This window comes from Megascapheus bottae, chromosome 18 (assembly GCF_031878675.1).
Source record: "Megascapheus bottae isolate mThoBot1 chromosome 18, mThoBot2.hap1, whole genome shotgun sequence".
Lineage (NCBI taxonomy): Eukaryota > Metazoa > Chordata > Mammalia > Rodentia > Geomyidae > Megascapheus > Megascapheus bottae.
In genome coordinates, this window is record NC_143526.1 from 11,786,139 (window position 1) to 11,808,030 (window position 21,892).

At 41.6% G+C, this 21,892-nt stretch overlaps 2 protein-coding genes across 3 annotated transcripts in view; one reads left to right on the forward strand and one right to left on the reverse strand.

The window, feature by feature from the left end:
* Nucleotides 1-249: 249 nt before the first annotated feature.
* Nucleotides 250-4,198, reverse strand: LOC150050105 (cystatin-12-like). 2 transcript variants are annotated; one of them, XM_090352764.1, is made up of 3 exons: nt 3,927-4,198; nt 1,342-1,452; nt 250-443 (listed from the first exon to the last, which is right to left on the reverse strand). In XM_090352764.1, the coding sequence occupies exons 1-3, from the start codon at nt 4,119-4,121 to the stop codon at nt 363-365; spliced, it is 387 nt and encodes a 128-aa protein (XP_090208890.1). In that variant the 5' UTR covers nt 4,122-4,198; the 3' UTR covers nt 250-362. The 2 variants fall into 2 exon arrangements, with proteins under 2 accessions (XP_090208890.1, XP_090208891.1); XM_090352765.1 differs by lacking the exon at nt 250-443 and adding an exon at nt 3,137-3,206 and having other exon boundaries at nt 1,370-1,452.
* A 9,983-nt stretch (nt 4,199-14,181) lies between these two features.
* Napb (NSF attachment protein beta) overlaps nt 14,182-21,892 on the forward strand; it is a 35,719-nt gene continuing 28,008 nt past the window's right edge. The window contains exon 1 of the mRNA XM_090351911.1: nt 14,182-14,349. Within this exon, the coding sequence (XP_090208037.1) occupies nt 14,252-14,349 (98 nt within the window). The 5' untranslated portion in view covers nt 14,182-14,251. The remainder of the gene's footprint in view (nt 14,350-21,892) is intronic.

Genomic DNA, 21,892 nt, shown 5'->3' on the forward strand with positions numbered 1-21,892 from the left:
CTTTCTGAGTGCATGAGTGAAAGTTACAGAGAACTGGAGAATGACAGAAACAGCAAAAGAACAAATGAAGGAGATCATCACATGAAAGATCAGATGCTTCACAAAGTTTACTAACTAGGCACCCTGCACCCAGAGGCAAGGTCAACTAATAATAACAATAAACCACCTCTTGCTTATCATTGATGGTGACATTTATGACAAATAAAAAAAAAACAGGAATAGCTCAAAATGGCTCAGGGACACGGAAGATGCTGTGAGATGCCTTTAATTGTGCTGGTGCTACACAGACCTTGTTTTACAGACTGTCCTAATCCAGGGGGCGGGGGAGATTCTGCTGTGGGTGACCCAAGGCCCCATGTCACCTATGTATGTATGCAGGTGCTGTTCATAACTTTGAACTGGGTAATCCAGATTAGAGACTCCACAATATAAATGCAGCGAACCTGAAAAGAAATAATAGCAACACATAAATTTGAAAACTATAATGTGCATTGATATTATCAGTATTTGATACAGAATCACTTGAATGATATCTTGAGTCAAAATAAACATTAAAATCAAAAAGAACGCCAAAGCAAGGTCAGTCACCTGAGGGCAGTCCTTATAGATACAGCAAAGGGCTTCCCCATGACAAAATGTGGAGATTTCTGAATCCTCCCTCCCTCCCTCCTGACTGAGTTCCTCACCTCTCCCATGACATCCTGTCCACTCGTAGCCTTCCCAGAATAGATGAGACTGAATAATATGTTCCCACCCTAAGGGTCTGAGGGGTCCCACAGAGATGCCCTTGCCAGGTATCATCCACCAAACAGCACCAAAGCAACCCCAAAGGAGGCCGCCCCCATAGCTATTGGGTGGGGAGTGAGATTATCCATGAACAGCCTCCCCTCCCCACCTTGACAGAGAACCACTCCAAGTTCTGAAATCCTAAACATCACATGTCACCCATAAAATGCGCATATCAGAACTCAGGCTCTCTAGGAATCATCCTTATGGCACAGAAACTAAAGGGAGAGGCAGACTGAGCCAATGAATGGGACCAAGGCATAATCCCCCAAGGGTGTAAGTGAAGGAAGGGCTTCTAGGGTCTCAGAAGGTTAGGGGACTGGGACCTAAGGGAGGGCTCCATTTGCAGATGAAGGCCACATGAGCGTTTTCTAGTTGCCCATGCCTCTGGTGGGGAGATCAATGAAACCTGGTTGGACAGAGGTAATGCACCCTCATTCCACCCAGGATTAGCCCTCAACGTATTTCCCAAACCTGTCCTCAGACCTTCCTTAATACCTCATGTTCATTCCCAAAGACTTGTGATATACTGTGAAACTGATTTTATTCTCAAACCTGTCTCGCTCCTGAGCCATGTTGCAATGGACAGCTATCGATGTCTTCCTCGTATTTCTTGCAAATTGTACGGCCCAGCTCCAAGTCTACTAAAAATATCCAAGTCCACCTCTTTAAGAGAAATTTTACAAGTTACTATGCAATATTTTTATACAGAACCAAATAGAAAAAAGTAAAATAATACAAAGGTACTTATGTGTATCAATAGAGATACCTATCGTTTTCATTTATTTTCTCTATACCTATAATGTTTTATAAGTTGTTATGCAATATTCTTATACAGAACCAAGTAGAAAAAAGTAAAAGAATACAAAGGTACTTATGTATATCAATGCAGGTATACCTATCATTTTCATTTATTATCTCTATACCTATAATATCAGCACTCAGAGGTTGAAGCATGGGATCTTGAGTTTGAGGCCAACCTGGGCTATAGAGAAAGTTTTAAGCTAGCCTCAATCATTGGAGAACTTTTCTAAAAACAAAAACACAACATAGGGGTGGGGGGGGAGGGTAATGGGGACCAAGACATGTGAAAGGGTATCAATATATGTGAATTAATGCATCTTCTATCTGGCAAATATCATGTAACCCTTTTATTAATTACAATAAAAAATAAATTTAAAAAAAAACAACATACACAGTTGGACACCAGTGGCTCATGCCTGTATTCCTAGCTACTCAGGAGGCTGAGCTATGAGAATCTTGGTTTGAAATCAGCCTGGGCAGGAAAACCTATCCAACCCCTCAAAAAAACACCAGAAGTGAAGCTGTCACTCAGAGTACTAGCCTCGAGCAAAGCAGAAGCTCAGGAATAGCAACCTAGGTCCTGAGTTCAAGCCCCAGAACTGGCACATGCGCGCGCGCGCGCGCACACACACACACACACACACACACACACACACACACACACACACACACAGAGAGAGAGAGTCCTACACAGCAAAGAACTACAGCACAACCACTTCTAACAATATAACTGATATGACAATTGTTATAAGGGGGTGAGATATTGTATTGCTTTCTGCTGAATGGCTTCCTTTGTCTGGCACAGAAATCCATTATGTAAGTTAACACACAAAAACCAAGAGGGCTTCTTAAAGATAGGAAGTTGTCTTTCACTTCTTTCGCTCAGCACTATGGGCACAGAAATTTGGTCTTGTAAACACTCAGTGAGGTGAATATTATGTGTCCTGTGCTATTCTGAATGTTTATTAGGATCCTAAAAACATTATTAGAAATTCTTTTTTGGCAGTTACTAGAACTTGTAGTTATGATCTTGCAATTCCTAGGCAGGCATTCTACCACCATATCCTCTCCACTAGTCTTTAAAAGTTATTTTCTCAAGTCTGTCATCCTAGCTACTCAGGAGGTGTAGATCTGAAGACTATGGTTTAAAGTCAATCTAGGCTGGACAGTCCGAGATACTCTTATTTTAGTTAATTATTAAAAAGTCAGAAGTAAAGCTGTGGCTCAAGAACCTGGAGCAAAATAGCTCAGAGACAGTGCCGGAGCCCTGAGTTCAAGCCCCAGGACCAGCACATAGACACACACAAAAGAAGTTATTTCATTTCATAGAGATCCATGAAAACTGAGAAAATCCCCAAGCATGGAGAAAAAAACCAGCTAGGGTATGCTCCCAGATTGGGGCCATATCTCTCATGGACCGACTCAGAAATTGTTTAAAAAAAATCCCATTCAATTAGGGGCTCAGGAATTCACTCAGGTAATAATGATATCCTCCCATGCTTGACACACCAACCATACACTCATTCACATCTTCCCCAATGCCCACCTGCCAGTGACGAGGGCACTATTGTTCCTGGGCTGTTGGTCTCAGGTCTGTCCAGGCCTGTCAATTTTGGCTACTGACATTGAGGAAACATCCAAAGGAGTGTTTATCAGTTCATATGAGAAACACCATACGATGCTTTCCTGGCATTGTAAGCGTTGCATCCCCAAATCCTTAGCCTTCATCTCCCCCCACCATACCTCTGCCTCAGCACCTCTTTCCCTGAGTACATTTGGCTTATCCTAGTCCAAGATTCTTTTAGTGCCTTCACTTCTGTTCTCCAAACCTCCATGTGGTATGCCCATTGGAGAAGGCACCCACCCAAGGAGCTACCACCTTCTAACCTTCCTCGCCTCCTGTGCCTCTGAATTACTGCATCGACCTTCATACCATCCATTCCCCACTATTCCATTCATGGATTTGGAGCTATTTTATCTCTCTTCTTCTACCAACAGAGCAACTCATGAGGACAGTTTCTTTTCTCCGCTGATTTCTGGCATGAGGAAATAGCAGATCTTGTTCCTCCTTCATGCCAAGGCCATGTTCAGATGCAGAGTCTTTCTTTCTGTAAGCCTTCCTTCCTTCTGCCTGCTTTTCAGGACCCACGTTCATTAAAATAATCAAGTGGAAGCTCCTCTAGTAACAGGGGTTTTTTTTATTTTTAAAAATGGTTGCTATTACTGGTTTTAACACCAAAATAAAAACTCACTTGCTCTTTCTTGGACACCCAAGACTGTCCCAGCTCTACTAGCTTTAAAATATGGATACCCCCAAGGGCTATTTGATCACTCACCTGGTGTTGGCTTCTCCAGACTTTCAGAAACTTGTAGGCAAATTCGTCATCCTGCTCTTCATTGAACTTATGCACCACATACTCCACGGAAATGGCAAAATACTTCATGTTTCTGTCGATGTTATTAAACTGGTAACTGCAGACATGGGTTGCCAACACTACGAGCCCCACCAGCTGGAATACCTTCCGAAACATGGCTGTCCTTACAGTTCACACTAAAGGCTAGGGACAGCTGCTGCTGTGGGTAACACCCGCCTAGCTCTGAACCCCACATGAACCTGCTCACTAGAGTCCCTTTGGCCAGCCCTTCTGTCCAGGGCCTTATCTCAACTCCCCTGCCTTACCCCTCCCATCTTTCCCAAGTAGAAAGCAGAGCAGGACATTACATATTCTGCCCCCTGGTGACAGCCATGGACTCACAGGCTTTAAGGCAACATCTCCACTGCCCACCTATCTCTGGAGCTGCCTGCTGCAGCCTCATGCACTCTCCTATAAGAATGAGTAGGAAGTTTCAGCCCTCGGGCTTGCTCTCATAACCCTGAATCCTATGACTGGCAAGAGCCATGGGAACTTCCAAGAGCAAAGGTGGGGGTGGGGAATGAGTTACTTTGGTTGTAGCCCATACTCTTTTCTCAGGAAGCCCCAGGAGGTCACAGAGTGAGAAGCCAGCATGAGAATTGGATAATGCTCCCTCCACTACCTCTGCATCCCGCTGGCCAATTTTTCAACTCTTTTTCTTTCCTTGAGATTTGGGCAGGCTGTGTTCAATGGCAAGAATGAGCCAGAGGGACGCAGAGTGTGAGGCAGTAGCTCTGCAGAGAAGGTTGTGGAAGGTAGCCATGAAAAGAAGAGGAAAGGAGCTGGACATGCATCCTTGTCCTATCCTTACTATGGCAGTGCCATAGCCCTCAATGGTGATCTGACCCATACTCTACCTCCCTCTTGGGATACTTGCTGGAAAGTAAACACAAAGGTTGAGCATGCTGGGAAAGCCTGCAGGCAGCTGATGTCAGGGAAAGATGCTGATATTGGAACCATTTTCTCTCCTTGGGGTACTGGAACAATTGAACTTGGTTGACTCCACAAAGGGACCCAAGATCTGGCCACAGCCTTGAGGACTGGTTGTAAGGGCAGAAATGGAGCTGATACAAGAGATGGGGATATGGGGCCGGGAGGGAGGTCTAATGGTAGTGTGCTTGCCTAGCATGCACAAAGCCATCGGTTCGATTTCACAGTACCACATACACAGAAAAAGCTGAAAGTAGTGTGGTGGCTCAAGTGGTAGAGTGCTAGCCTTGATAAAGCCCAAGGAGACTGCTCAGGCCCTGAATTCAAGCTCCAGAACTGACAAAAAAAGAGAGAGAGAGAGAGATGTAAATATGGACAGAATGGTCAACACAATTTTGAACACTGTTCTGAAGCTTTGCAATAGGGGAAAATGGAAGCATGTGGACTTGAGGACTACAGGGAATCTTTGTGCTATCACATACACTTCAACGTATCTGTGAGCCCCTTTCTTCTTGCTACCCAAGAAATTACAAGCTCCCCATTCTTTATCTTCACCATTCCTGGTAGCAGGTTGACTGTCATACCTCAGCCTAAGGTATGCTACATCTACAAGGAGTCTCTTTGTGCATTGCTCGTATGAACAGCAGTGAAAACAGAACTGTTTTCAATTCTAGATCTCTTCTAAGGGTCAACAGTTATGACCTCCAAAGAACTGGCCATTGCATTCCCTGATTCTTTCTATCCACCTCTGCTCTTTCTTTGTCTTTTTATACATGTCTAGTAAAATTCCCTCTTATTTCATCTAGGTTCAGATAGAAGTTGTTTGGTTTTGGAGATAGAAATTGAGGTCAGAATATACATTTCTGCATCCACAGTTTGCTTCTTGAAGCCCTGTTTCAACACATGATTGTTATTCATAATGTTTTAATTTTTATGTGCATATAGACACATATGCATAGATATATACATACACAGAGATATCATCCTAATCTTAGACTTATATGGCAAAATTTTTATACTTTTCTCTCCTTAATTTCTGCCTAAATTCACTGTGGCCAGAAAAACAATGTGTGGTGGTAGTTCTCTGAAATCCATGAAAACTTGTTGTATGAATCAGAAGATGTTCAGTTTTGATAAATCTTACATAGGTTCAGAAAGGAAGGCATGTACTAAAGTGATTGAGTTAAAGCTCTGTGTAAAGGAAATTCAAAATTATTTAATAGGCTTTTCCAGTTGTATATATCTCTTGTGATTTTTACTCTGGAGAGCTGTCAGTTACTGAGAAAAGTGATTAAATTTCTCCTACTAGCATCTTAGGTTTCCTTCTAGGCTTTCCCAACAGCCTCACTGACCATGAGGCAGAGCCTCCTATAACTTGCCTGCCCCTTCCCCTTGGCCTGGTCTCTCTCTGTAGAAGGCCACCTTTTGGGAGCCTGGCCCCTGAATTGGAAGTACAGGGAATTTAGGTGGCTGGTCCCAGTGGAAATTGTTCTGAAGCATTTCCTATGTAGTCAGTGCGTGTGAATTCATGCAAGAGTGTGCAGGTAAGAGTGTACAGGTGTGTCTATTTGTATGGAAGTGTAAGCTGGTTCCTGACCAGATAAACCTCTGCCTGTATATTGGCAACCTGTAGAGCTGTGCTAGGCAGACATTGTCACACTGACCAAGTGCCAACAGGCTGCATGTAGGGAAAAAAACTAGCACTGACCATACCTTGAACTAACATCCCAGTATGTGGCATGTCTTCTTACTGTTAGCTTTGAATGCTAAGAATAAAGACTGGTCATAGTAGCTGCGAATATTTTTATGAATTTCTAAATGATGGCACTTTGCTAAATTCTCATTCTGCAGATAAGCAAAGCCCTCTACCACATGAACCATGCCTCAATATCTCATAAACTATTCTTTTTTTTTTTGCCAGTCCTGGGCCTTGAGCTCAGGGCCTGAGCACTGTCCTTGGGCTTTCTCAAGGCTAGAACTCTACCATTTGAGCCACTTCTGGCTTTTTTTTTCCTATGTATGTGGTACCTAGGAATCAAACCCCGGCCTTCGTGCATGCTAGGTAAGCACTCTACCACTAGGCCGAACTCCCAGACCCATAAACATAGGAGATAGCTCTTTAACAGCTATCTCCTAACAATAGGGGATTGATTTCACAGCTCTAGGGCTTCAGCTTTATCCTGGAAAAATTGATCCAAGAGCACAAGTTGAATGAGAGTACCACCATCTTGTGGTAAGTGTGCATAACTGAGACAACTCCTAAAAATGTCTACACAGCCTTCTATATGTCACACTAACTGCCTGGCCCATCCCCCATGCCCTCTCCTCTTGCTGTTTCTGTGGTTCGGATGTTTGTCCTTCTCTCTAGATAGACGTATTTTCCCCTAGTCAATTATTCCCCCCCCCCCAAATCTAAGACGTAACATTGTCTCTTCTCTAACTTACATAATTTACTACCTGACCTCGAGAGGAGACTGGACCAATAAGTAAACGCTTTCAAACAGCTTTTCCTTTCTCTATAATATTTCTATTGCCATATTTCATGAAAATGAATAAGAAAAGGGGAGGGAGAAAGGGGAGGGAGGGAGGGGAGAGGGAGGGGAAATACCCTGGCTTCATGCTATTTCCACAGCTGTTGCCATCCATTCTAACAGTAAAATGGACTCTTTTGGCTGTGACTTCTGCATCTATAGATCTAACCAACTCAAATAGACAATATATGAAAAATAACTGAGTCTGTGCCAAGTATGTATTTTTCTTGTTTTTTATTATTATTCCCTAAATAATACCAAATGACTACTACTTATATAGTATTTATATTGCATTAAGTATTTTAAAACTTTTTTGAAAAATAAAAATAAAGTATCGAGAGATGATCTAAAGTATATGAGAGGATGCCCAAAGGATTTATGCAAATTACAAAGGATTTGAAGCGTCTGCATATTTTACTATCTTCAGGGAGTCCTGGAACGATTCCCATGGATGCTGATAGACTGTTTTTTACTGATAGCCATGGTATCTGGACTTGGAGAAGGGTCACAATGTAACAACTTACGCCACCCCCCTACCCACCATACACACAAACCAATGTTCGCAAATGACAAGAGTTAATCTTATTTGCTTTCTCCCTCTAGCCTTTATTTTTTTTTCATTTAATACAGTAGTCTTGATAAGTTCTTTTGCCCTTAATTATTCTGCTCTTGACTGGCTACTGAACTGACTATATCCCGTACAGGAAGCAAATCTATTGAGACTCATCCTACTGCCAAGCACCCCTAGAAGGAGGTCCTGGAAGGTGCAATTGTAGTCTGAGACTTGCTTGATTATCCCACATGTAGCTGTAGCACTCAGACCATCCATGGCAGCCTTCTCTGCAGCCCCAAGTCCTTATTCCTAGAGCTGCTGCAGACAGACATGGCTGACCTTGACTGGAAATGCCCTGTGGTGCTGCAGATCAGGCCAGCAGCAGGCATACAGAATGCTGATGGGACAAGGTGGTGCCACAGATGGCTCGAGTTGGCATTGTCACAAGGGGCTTAGCATACATTTCCTTTTCCAGACAAAGAAACCTGAGAAATCACAAGGCTCAGAAAGCGTCTCCTAGGTCTACAGTGTTTCTCCCTGAGGATCCCTGGGGTGGGAAAAACACAAGACATGAGTAAGCAAGCCAAGCAAGTATGAAGCCTTGAGTTCAAACACCAGTGTCAGAAAAAGAAAAAAAGGAAAGAAAAGAATAATTTAGATGAGTAGGAACAATAAGTTATACTGGTTTATAATATAGTAAGGTGATCATAATTGACTGTGTTTTTTTTTTTTTTTGCCAGTCCTGGGCTTGGGCTCAGGGCTTGAGCACTGTCCTTGGAGTTTCTCAAGGCTAGCACTCTACCACTTGAGCCTCAGCACCACTTCCAGCCTTTTGCTATGTACGTGGGGTACCAAGGAATCGAACCCAGGTCCTCGTGCATGCTAGGCAAGCACTCTACCACTAGGCCAAACTCCCGGCCCCTGACTGTGGTTTAATATTTACTTCCAAATGGTGAGAAGACAGGCTCTGAGTGGTTCCATCAGACCCCTTGCCCCATGAAAGCAAATAAAATGGAAGTGGCTTTTGCTTCCTGCCACCATCTTTCCATCTTTCTGTGAGGAGATGATCATCTCACAAAAGCAATGGGCGGCAAAAGTGAAAGAAGGCTGAGTATTTACTAGCATTCTCTAAATGTGAAAGTTCAAGGCCTTTGCCCATTTTTCTGTGCGGTTATTTGTATTATGCTGGTTTTTTTCATAAGATTTCTCTGTTTTTGATCTTTTTTTCTTATTTTGATTTGGGCATATGTGACTCAAATATCTTTCTGGATGGTGGTTTGTCTTATTTTATTTATGGCACACTGGTAAAAAGAAAATTTTAACCATAATGGAATGGATACATTGATTTGTTTCTCTCTTTTCTGGTTTATATTTCTGATGTCTTATTTAGGAACTCAGGGTCATAGATCTATGCAAATGTTTCAACAAAGCTAATTTCCTGTGTTCGTTTCCAAACATTTTGAAGTTTGTCACTACTTATTTGTGTCCATAATCCATATTAGTGTTTGCTAATGTCTATTTCAGACCTTTTGCACCTATAGTCTGTATGAAGGGCATAAGGCTGTCCTTTCCCATACTGTTCTGCCCTGGTTTGGGTTTTAAAGTCGTACTGGTCATACAATGCATTTGGTATCAGGTAAGTCAGGAGCTTCACCAGGAACAGAGGCACACAGCAATGGAAAAACTTAGAAAGACGTAGTCTGTCTATATAATATAGGATGTCTATATAGTAGAAAGGTGTAAAGGAACCCTGGAGCTTAGGGAACAAAGCAGTTGTCTGAAACTAAGAGAAGATATGCTTGTAATCCAAAGCCTGAAGGATGAGAACAGGAATAATCTAGAAGAGTCAGAGAACATCAGCTGGCTACTTTGTGGAGAGCCCTGGGATCAAGTGCTGTAACCTCATTCACCTTCCAATAAGCACTCACCTCACTGGCCAAACACAAGGATGAATCACAGGTCACAGGAGCCCCATTGATGAAGCTCCTATTGGCTTGTGTCCTAGGGTAGAAGGAAACATAGAATAAGTGTACTAGGGTTTTTCAGAGTCACAGATTAGTAGAAATATAATATCTCTTTGTGTACGCTGTTGGGCATATATGAAACGATATATTATGACAGAGTGGTTCATGTGATTATAGAGTCTGGGCAGTACATAATCTGTCAGAGATCCAGGAAAGCACCTATTATAAAATCACAAAAATGCAACACATGGCACTACACAAGCTGTGAAAGGGACACTTGTTAACACTAAGAAAACTAAACCAATAAGGCCTGTTTCACTGTCTTCTACCCTAGCTGGAATTTATGAATGGGGACTATGAAAGCACAAGTGTTGATCTGAGGATTACAAATACATCTTTGCATGTAAGTGAATTTATAGATAAGGAATTTATGAATAGGAGGTGCAAGGAGGAGGGAGCGTGCCAATAAGCATAAAGAGTCAGATAGTGAGTTCAAGACAGTCTCCAATGAAAAAAAATAGCTAATAATTTCTCTGAAATTTACTAATCATATGTTCTTGAGTTTCCAGAGGCTAGGGCATGACTCAAATGGTAGAGCACATGCCTATCAAGTACAGGTCTTGAATTCAAATTGCAGAATTGCTAAAAGGAAAAGTTCAAATATTCTTGGGTCTAGCAAGTCCATAAGGAAGTTGAAAAGAATTACTGTAAGTAGTGCTGTAAGGGAACTCAGTCATGAGACACAGTGAAGCTACCAGTTAAGAGGTGCCAAATTGAGAGTCTTCATTGGAAACCCGATGAAACTGCTGGTAGACTCTTGTCTCAAATACCAGCAAGCCCCGAATGCAGCTAGCACAAAGTTTATATAGGCCAAAGCCACATAAGGTGTGAAGAATTTATCCTAACAAGTATTACACAAAGAAAATAAGACAAGGACAGTTAAGCCTAGTAAAGGTGTTAAATATTGATGAACAACACCATCTGAGGAAACAATCAGGGGAAATCAAGGGTAAGTAAGGGATGTAAGATTTTCCTAAAGCTTAACAACTCGAGACAGACACATTCGTAATCCAAAGAATGTCCTCTATTCTAGAGATTTTCAGAGCTGTGTGGAAAGCCCCCTCCACCCAGAAAGGCACCAAGTTGGCTGTAAGGATAAGGCATATTGCTTCAAGGCATATTGTTTAGACCCAGTCTCCTTACATCAATAGAGCGCTTAAATTCTGGCCCTAAAGTTCCTCAACTTTATCCACAGGAATGGAGGATATTTGTTTTCATTAATGCATTGCTTATTGATTTTAGTGAAGAGATTTCTGGAAATGTCTCCACTGGCCCTTACCTTCTAAGGTAGAGTCCATTGTTTTATTAGTGGACTTATCCCTGTCCAGTGCCTCTGAGCCACTCTTACCCTTGCAGGAAGACTTGAGGCTGGGAAGTCCTCAAAGAGCACAGCTGAAATCCTAGGCGGGCCCCTCGCAGCTTCAGGACTATTTGAGGCAGGGCTGATCCTCTGCCTGGAGCCTCTAGCATCACAACTTGATCAGTGTAATCAGAGTGGACCAGAGTGTGGAATCATGTCTAAACCTAACATGAGTGGGGGTTACAAACTGTCTTCAAATCTGTTGAGATTTTCCCATCAAGACATGACACCCTTCCCCTTGAATGAATGAGCCTTACCTATTTCCTTGTGGTAAGTGATGCTCTACTACTTTTGAGAGCAGGTTATAAAAAAGGTGATCCCACTCTATCTGGCACTCTATCTACCCCCTTCTAGGAAACCATGTAGAGGGCCACACCTTCTTATCACTTAGGTCATTTTCTAATTCTGCCTATCTGAAATCTGAGGATTCTCCTACAGCTTCAGCCCTGCCTTTGTGCCTGTCTCTCTGATAGTCTAGACTCTGATGTACTGCTTGGTTTGGGTGCCCATGGACCCTCCGGATTTTCTTTTAGAGAAAGAAAGGTTAGCAATCTGCTTGACCTATATTTCAGGATGCAGGTTGTACCACTCCTGGGCCACTCAAAAAATGCTGGGGATTATTTCCCTCTTAATAAGTGCTCAGAGCTCCTGAGAAGCCAGTTATTATAGGTAAATTTCCCTAAGCATTCCATCATAGTAATGCAAGGCCAACTATTATCTGTGGTGAATATAGTTCAATGTCATCCATGAGGACTCTATGCAATGATAGGATTGTCTTACATCTGTATATTTCTATAACATAAGCACTAGCTAGGTGTAGCTATTGAACATCTGAAGTATGGCTGCTGTGACTAAGAAATAGACATTTAATTTTATTTAATAGTGTTGACTTTAAATGTTTAAACCATTTGGCCATCTTAGAGATGTAGGTAATACATAATGTAGGTAAAATTATCCCTGCATCTTCTGTAAGACAGTTCCTATCAGAAATGCTTTTATTTCATCCCTGGCCCATACTAGTGAGTCATTCTCCTTATTTTCACTCCTGAGCTTTCATCTCTCAATATAGTCAGTCATTATTCTGTAGGGTTTTGGCTTTCTTCCTTACTTCCTCCTCTTATCCTGTCTCTATACACTTCTGTACGCAGCAGCTGTGGTTGGAAGATTTTTCTCTCTCTTTGGAGTGGACTGGTAGAAAATCAAAAGCGTTAGGATATAACCCTCTTAGAGGAGGGGGTCCATTCTAGCATGTGCTCGCTCTCTCTCTCTCTCTCTCTCTCTCTCTCTCTCTCTCTCTCTCTCTCTCTCTCTCTCTCTCTCTCTCTCTCGGTTTAGAATAAGGGTGAAGGCTTCTTTTTCTTTTTTAAAGGTGTACTTCTTAGATCCCAGTTCCAGAAGATTCTAACACAAATGCTGGTTGCCTGGGGATCTGTATTTCTTAACATCCTGAAGTATTTCTATATCGTACCAAGTTTGATAGACTTAGGACTTTTAAGTTGGTCCATTTGATCTAAGTTATAGTTTGTTCTGCTTTTCAATATTTATGTCCAGTTTTTTTTTTACAGTTTTTCATCACTTTTCCCCTGCATTACTGTCACCTCCAATACCAAATTCCTCCCTTCTTTCTTCAAACTGCTAAAAATACAAATCAGCTTTTCAAAATGAGGCAAATATACACAATAATTGTAAATGAACTGTGCAAATTGGCCAGAAGTTTCAGCTCTCTTAAGTGTTCTACAATGTATGGACTCTTTAACGTGTGCTTTGCTAACTTGTCTTCCTAGGAGTTTGACCACTTTTGCCTTACTCCCTAAAAATAAGTTCATTTGCTTAAGGATGCTTTTCTTGTCAGTGTCCTTATTAATAGTTTTAAATTGTCATGCATTCTCATTTGGAAGTGATTCTATTTGTTTCATCATCTCTGTGTCAGCATTGCCAAATACAATTGGTCTAGACATTGTATTAAAAATAATTCCCACTGGAAATCATTGGCACAGGACTACCTCTATCTATGGATATTTCTCTTAGGAGATTTGAAGACTTGCTGGCAGACAAGAATGTTGTCCTAAGAGATCTACCCCGTGTCCAGTATTATATAAGGGATAAGATAGGTCGATGAGTCGTATTCATTTACTAGAAGTCAGTCAATAAGAGTGGATTATGTATACATGGCACTTATGCAATTCATTTCTAACTAAAAAGAGGATGGGCAGAAAGTTGCAGCTTGGGGAGACTAGGGAACGACTCTGAATTTATATTGGGGGAGATGATGCATTCTTAAACATTTTGCTCCTAAGTGATTAAAAATAGCTCTTCCCACCAGCTGTTGCTCCTTATTTTGGAGAGTGGGGGAGGGAATCACATGGTAGATGAAACTGCTCTCAGTGGCTGTATTAGATTCTGTTAGAAAGGACTACATGTAGGTTGAGCATTCCAATCTGTTACATTCCCATCGGTCCATTGCTATGTACCAGTATGCAACAATGATGGCTTAATGCTGCATGTTCCGGTGCTCTCTGTTGCAAACCAAGAGTTATTTACCAACTTCACATACTTAAAAGCCAAAGTTCACCTTGGCCCAAGACCCCTATAGAGGGCCACGCCCCCTACGCCAGACTCTGGGGAGACCGAGTTAGGCTAGTGCAGATCCCTCCCTGCCCTGCCCAGCGGCCTTCTGGGAGTTGTAGTTGGTTCCTCTCGTACTCAAACTTCTGTGACAGACTCTCGAACTACAAGTCCCAGCAGGCGCCGCGCGCCCGCACCTGCGCTACCCCACGGGGAAGGCCAAGGCACGCAGAGCTCCTCGAACGGGCGGAGGTAGCAGAAGGCAGCAGTACCTGGCAAAAAAAATGGACAACGCAGGGAAGGAGCGAGAAGCGGTGCAGCTGATGGCGGAGGCCGAGAAACGAGTCAAGGCCTCCCACTCCTTCCTCCGAGGGCTGTTCGGGTGAGCGTCACAGTGTGCGTGCCCAGAGGGTTCTCCGTACTCCCCCCCCCACCACACACCCCAGCTGCTGCCCTTGCATGGCCCCCAGCACACGCTCGGGGTGCCCGGTACCCTCCTGGGGTCCCTCAGGCCCCGGGGCCACCCTTGAATCACTCAGGTTGCGCCTGAGGACGCCAAGCATCCTCCAGAGACCTTCTTAGGCTCCCAGCGCCCCGCACTGGATCCTCCAGAATAGCCCCTGGGACCCCATTAGGGGCCCCGCACTCTAGCAGGTCCCCATTCTCTTCTGCATCCCTTACAAAACGCTTCGGATTCCCCAGTCCCCGCGCGCCTTCCAGATCCCTCACCACACCTGTCCGGAGTAACACCTCCCCCCGTCCCCCCAACCGCTTTAGAGGAGCCCTGGACCTCCCTCCAAACTCCCCTAAAGACTCCCCAGAATGGCCCCGGGGTGGGGGGTGCTGTCTGCCACGACACGCCTCCAGAGGCCTCCAAGTCCCCCCTCATAGCCTGCCCCCAGCATTGGCTTTGCCAGGATCCAGGGATTCCTCACCCGGATCTAAGGCAGGGCTGATCTGAGTCCTGCTGGTAGGGTCGCCTTTGGCCTCCTCCGTAGGATCTGCGGTTTTCCTGGGAACCGAGCCCACAGCGCCCCGGGAGACCCTTGTGGCGGGGTAAGGGGTGAGGGGTGCTGTCCAGGGATTCCAGCCGGGTGTCTGGCTCTCACCTCAGTGCCAGGCCACAGTCCCCGTTCCCCATTGGGGAATAGCTCCCTGGCTCTGGCCCTGGGCTCTGGCGACCAGTAGACATTTAGTAAATACTCTCTGGATGAAAGGAATTCATTTCCTCAGTATTGTGTTTTGTTTTGTTTGTTTTTTTCCTCTGCCAAAGGTGGGTTTATTACCAGTGCCACCAGTGAAGATAACATTTTAAGTTAACACCTTTTGGGGAATTTCCTGTAGTCCTGTAGTCTTGCCTCACTGTTTCAGAATGGGTATTTCATTTCTTTTCTTTTTCTTTCTTTCTTTTTTTTTTTTTTTAAATTCATAGCTCTCAAAAAGCAGAGCCTGCACGGACAGATTGTGCTGGCGGGGATGTTGATTATGTGAATGATTCAGCTGTTTGTGATGAGAAGGAAAGAAATTTCAATATTTTTTTTTAATTGAAGGGCCCCCGCTGTCACCAAGAGCACCATTTTATCCTCAAGGAGCTGTGGTACATAGTTAACCACTGCATTGCTAGACACAATTTTATTGCTGAACAAATTCAGTTCTGTCTCTTAGTTCAGGAAACACAGCTGATGAGTGAACTTTGGCTGGTTTTGCGAAGTTCATTCTTTTGGTTACAGATTATAACACTGAAGTATTATGTGATACTTTTTAAATTTATTTATTTTTCATATATTTTTATTGTAATTAATAGAAGAGTGACATTATATTCACCAGATAGAAGGTGCATTACTTCACATACATTGATATCCCTTCTCTTATGTGATATTTTAATGATAAAGCTTTATAGATACCACTCCAGGAAAGGCTTATGAATAAGTTTCAAAAGTGTATGGTAGTCTAGGCTGCAAAGATGTAGAAAGATAGCATCCCTGTCTTCAAGAACCTCACAGAGGGCATTTCTTACGGCTGGTTTTTAAACTTCTCAGGTGAAATGTGGCTCAAAGAATATGCCTTGCTTCACTTATAAAGGTTACCAGGACTGTTGTCTAGTATTTAATGCTAATGCCAAACAGAAACTCCTCTGTCTGATTCACAGGACATTCAGAATTCATTCAAATGAATTCTAAAGCCATAGCAATTCATACTAGGAGGAGATCCTAATGTTACACTACATTTCAAATCAGGATATACATCCTGGGAAAAATCTTAATTGGCAGAGGGAGAAAAACAGCTCTGGTCCTTTGGTCAAGGGACATTTTGTTTTTTGAAAACTAGGTCAAATCTTGTGGCAATAATCCTGAAAGGATTCCGAGAAATCTTGGCTTTTAAGGAAATATCTTTTGATTATTGCTACCGTACATCACTGAGAAGTCATATAGAAAGACTTTCAGCTTTATTCACATTCCATTTGCACATAAATCATTGTATCCAGGTCTAACCTGGATATAGGAACTCAGTTTATTATCCTGGCTTCTGGAACTTTGGCAAGTTAGCTTTGCTCCTCTGAGCCTCATTCTTCTCTGTTATAGTATGGGATAGTAAAAAATTCTCATCTGTTATAATATGGGACTAAATAGTACATCTAATAATTAGGGAGAATTTAGTGAATTTATGTTTGTGAAACATTGAGGATTATGGATATTGGAAATGATGCTTATCTGAAATTAATTTGCATATCTTCAAATTTTCAGCTCCAGGTATTTATCAAGAAAGATAGAGGAGAGAATAAATTAAGTAGCTTTTCTAGGATTTCAGATCCAAAGACTTGATCATTGGTCTTGTAATGAAATAGCCTGAAAGGGATTGTAATCAGTTAAAGTACCTGCCATGCAAACATTATTTATATTTTTGAGGACTGTGTTGTTTCCTGTAATACTTGTCTTCTGGCAAGCTTAGAGAAAGAAGAATACTTATAGTCCTGTGAGGTTTAATAATAATACATCATTTGAAGGAAAAAAATATTTTGCTGAACTGGGAGTTTGGCCTAGTGGTAGAGTGCTTGCCTAGCATGTACAAAAACTGGGGTTCGATTCCTTCATACCACATACTCAGAAAAAAAAAAAAAGGCTGGAAGTGGTGCTGTGGCTCAAGTGGTAGAGTACTAGCTTGAGAAAAATCCAAGGACAGTGCTCAGGCCCTGAGTGCAAGCCCCATGACTGGCAAAAAAAAAAAAAAAACAACCTTTGTTGCTAATTTCAATGAGACTAAGACTTTATTATCAATATTAAATGCTTAGGATCCCATGTTTTAGGTAGGTAGCATCACATGCACCTGTCATAATCTTTCTAGGTTGGAATACAAGTTATTCTACCCTGATCCTCTTCCACTTATACTTCTTTAAAGTGGTGTAGTCCGTACTCACACCAGACTCCTGAATTCACAACACCAGAATTCACAAGACATGTACCTGAATATAACTGGAGCGCACATAATTTAAGAGCTAAGGAGTTAGTGACTACAAGGGGATAGATGATGCTGTCTTGAGGATGTGGCAGCCAATAAAAAGTGTTTGGCATATTGCAGATGTTTTACATCACAGTCATTCGTAATACCCTAGCTACAGATTAAAGCCTATCATGGGTTTACATTTTCCTTCATTCAGTGTTAATCTCCCACCCACACTGGCTTTATAGCGATAGTGGATTTTCAGCACTATTCCCTAGCTCTTATTTTTTTGTTGTGGCTTTCAATAAAATGACGAAAATATTCACAGATATTCACAAAAAAGGGCTAGTGAATATTTCATTAGTTAGGCACAAATTCCATGCTTTGTTTCCTAGGCAAGTTATCAGCATACCTTTCTCCCATACCCACACCCTTCTTCCCCAAAAGGGGATATAAACATTGTGAGAACCTCTGCTACTTCCACTTTATTTTTCTGTGATTACTGTTTAGTTAAATGGTGATGTTGCTGTGGATAAAATTAAATCTTACTTTTCTAAAGGGTATGCAGTCATCTCTCACTATATTGTAGTTTGCTTATTTTGGCTTCATTGTATCGTGTTTGTTTGTTTTTTTAATATGTAAATACTGAACCCTCAGCTGTCATAGGAGTTATTTTCCAGAGAACCCTATGTTAGGTGAAAACTCATGAAATAGCAATAAGTGAACTGACATATATCAAGGGATGGCTATGTAATGTTTCTACTTGGATTTTTCACCTACTGTGGGGGTCTCTGGAATGTAAATCCCAGGGTAGGTAAAGGAACAGGATAGGATAGGATAGGATAGGATAGGATAGTATAGTTTAGTATAGTAAAACTATTTCTAAAAGCTGTGGTGTCATATTGTTCTTTGCCACTAATGAGCTATAGAAATCGTGCAGTAATTTCAGGTTTTTAACTTAGATCTTAATGAGGTAGTAGTATCATCTTAAACTGGTCAGAAGTCATTTTGAACTACAAAGACCTCCTTACTGTCAGCTCCATTTGTTGCTAGGAAACCAGAAATTGAGGTTAACCTGAACAGTGCCATCTGAGAAAGTGATGCTTCAAAATGACAGCAGAAGTACTAGTGCTATCTTCCCTTTCTTGTGGTTCTTAAACTCAGAGCTTGTAAAAGAGCTAGAAGTCTGGCAGTGTCAGTGTAAATTTAGTGACGAGATCTACTGACTATATTGATACTATCATGAATCTACAACTAACTAGCTATTTGTAAAGGCTGGAAATACCTTAAGCATTGTAGGCTATTATTAGAGTTCATTTGACTTTATTTTAGTGAAGATCATGTCTCTACATTTTGCCTAAATATGTACTTTCCTGTGATAGTCTTCATAAGGCATTTAGAGCCTTCTCAGTTATAATTATTAATATTTAAGCACAGATCACACTTTTAGAAAAAAAATCATTAAGGCTGAACCATTGAGTGATTGAGTACCAGCCCTGAGTGAGAAAACCAAGCCGGAGTGCAAGGCCTTGAGTTCAAAAACCTCATTACCAGCACTGAAAAACCCCTAACCTGTTAGGGTAAGTTTTACATATAGAGACAAATTATATGTATTTAAAATGTGTATTATAGTGTAATAACTAGAATAATCTATAGATAGTTATTTCCTATATAATGTAAAACAAATACAATAGTATTTGTGTCTCTGGTTCTCTGCATAGTGAGCTAAGTAAGTCATTCTCAGGGGGCTTCTGTTTGTTGTTTTAACTTTCAAATGGGCAGGGTTGCTAGATTTGAATGAGATGTCACCATGTCAGCATGCCTGTTCAACTGCACAGAGATATATTATTGTTAATTTGAATCACTTAAATTTCTAGTTTTAGTTCATTACAGTTGGGTATCACATGATATAACCCAACCTGGCTTTTGTCTGCTTGCATTTCTGTTTTCAATGTTTAACGTGTATTCATTATTTCATTCTTGGGAGAATTTCTCAGAGAAGGGTAGGAGCATATATTGTTGCGAGGGTCTAACACATCACCCAGCTAGTGGTATGCAACAAGCAGCTTGTGAGTGTTGGTGGGGAAGCTGAGTATATTAACACCGTCTGTTTTTTTTTTCTTAAGCAAGTGTATAGCTAGGCACTGGTGGTTCACACCTGTAATCCTACCCACACATGAGGCTGAGATCTGAGGATCATATTTCAAAGCTAGCCTAGGCAGGAAATTCCATAAGACATTATCTCCAATTAACCACCAAAATAAAAACAAAAACAAACAAAAAGTGGAGCTGTGGCTTAAGTGGTAGAATGCTAGCCTTGAGCAAGAGCTCAGGGACAGCCCCTGAGTCCTGAGTTCTAGCTCCAGAATTGGCGCGTGCGCGCATGCGCGCGCGCGCGCGCGCGCGCGCGCGCACACACACACACACACACACACACACACACACACACACACACACACACACACAGAGGGAGAGGAAAAGAGGGAGAGAAATAAGTGAAGTGGTATTTGTTATTTTCTTCTGTGTTTTACTTAAACATTTATTTTAAACAAGTGTTACAGTAAGTAAGTGTTATGCATTTTTCATGCATACAGGAAAAGTACAAAGAATACAAAGTGTTTTAGTTGGACAGTAAAATTCTTCCAGTTATCCTTTTTCTTAATGTTACCTCACCTCAAAGTACTATCTTTTGGGGGAGGAAACTGGGATTTGTACTCAGGGTCTCATACTTGTTAGGCAGGTAGTCAATCTACCACCTCTTTTCCTCCCCAGGTATCTGCATGCACCACAATTTGCCCACTTTAGGTTTCCCATAATATGACATGCACATGTTACTGTGCCCAGCTTCTAATGCTGAGATGAAGTCTTAACTTTTCTGCTGGACTGGCCAGTAGCCATAATCCTCCAATCTTAATTTCTCAGGTAGCTAGGATTACAAGCATGAACCACAAGTGCCCAGTCCTGTTTCAGTCATTCTAATAATTCTAAATAATTCTAGGACACTTCTGAATTCTTAACAGTATCTATTGATTCTTCTGGAAATGTTGAGGAATTTGCTGGCACTTATATGGCCTTTTATGCAAATAATGATAAATTAATTAAAGTCTTTTATGGCCTGTACATGTTGTTAGTTTCCGTTACCTCCTTCATAGTTTGTATCTGTACTTTCTCCTTTTTCTTTGATTCTTTTTTTTCATATAAAAAGGTGAATGTATTGGGGAAGTAGATGGTGATGACCGGCCAGGGACACAGTGCAGACTCGGGAGCTGACACTGTGACTTCTTTGGTTCTTTCAATTTTATCTAATAACCTAGATTTGGTTTATTAGTTGTTTTGCTTTCTGTTTCTACTTCATTAATCTCTGCTTTTATTGTTTTCTTTTCACTCTCCTTTTGTTTTTCTCTCTGGCTTCTTGGGGGAAGAGTGGGTAGTTTGCTATTTCAAGTCAGCCCTGAATGGAGACAGTTATGATGGTAAGGAAGTATCTCAAATTTGATTTTACTATGTGTTTTCATTGGGAGTTAGTGTTGTATTTTGAAGGTCTTATCAATATCTGTAGAGATAAACATGATTTTATCCTTAGGGTTATTAATATATTTAGTAATGAATGACTTCATATTGAATTATCCTTGCATTCCTGAATTATACCTCTCTAGATGATGATGATGATGATGATGATGATGATGATGATGATGTAGTGATGATGATGTAGTAACGACGATGATTAGAGACAAAGCTTACTATGTGGCCCAAGGTGGCCTCAAACTCTGAATCCTTCTGCCTCAGCATCCTTAGCATAAAGATTACAGGAATGCATCTACCTCTATATTATATTATCTTTTTTGTTTTGCCAGTCTTGGGGCTTGAACTCAGAACCTAAGCACAGTCCTTGGGTGTTCCCACAGTTAGCATTCTACCACTTGAACCACAGCACTACTTCTGACTTTTTCTGTGTATGTGGTACTGAGGAATCAAACCTAGGGCTTTGTTCATGCTAGGCAAGCACTCTACCACTAGGCCACACTATAGGCCCCTGTATGATCTTTTAATAATAATCTTTTAATTAATAAGCTCCTTCAGATTCTTTCCTTGCATAGTTCATTTAGAATTATTTTACTTAAAATTCTTTTGTGTTTAGTATTTCATCAAGTCTTAGCACTGGTGTAACAGGTACCTCTTTATTGTTTTTTCAAATCATGGGGCTTGAACTCAGGGTCTAGGTGCTAGCTATCCCTGAGCTTCTTTTGTGCTCAAGCCTACTACTTGAGCCACAGTACTACTTCTGGCATTTTCTAAGTAGTTATTGATGATAAGAGTCTCACAGCCCCCCCCACACACACACACAATGGCTCCTGAGTGGCTAGGATTATAGGTGGGAGCTACCAGCTTCTGGCATTTGGGAGTTTTCCTTTCAGATTGTGGTCTTTGAAAGGTTCTTATAGTTTTATTTTAGTATTGTTTTAATTTTATTGAGAGAGAATTGAAAT

Excerpts from the sequence above, each read along its gene's own strand:
- LOC150050105 (XM_090352764.1), bottom strand. The coding sequence starts at position 4,121 with ATGTTTCGGAAGGTATTCCAGCTGGTGGGGCTCGTAGTGTTGGCAACC. Across the intron at positions 1,453-3,926 it reads TCTGGAGAAGCCAACACCAG|AGGTGGACTTGGATATTTTT; the intron begins GTGAGTGATCAA and ends TTTCTCTTAAAG. Across the intron at positions 444-1,341 it reads ATGGCTCAGGAGCGAGACAG|GTTCGCTGCATTTATATTGT; the intron begins GTTTGAGAATAA and ends ATTTCTTTTCAG.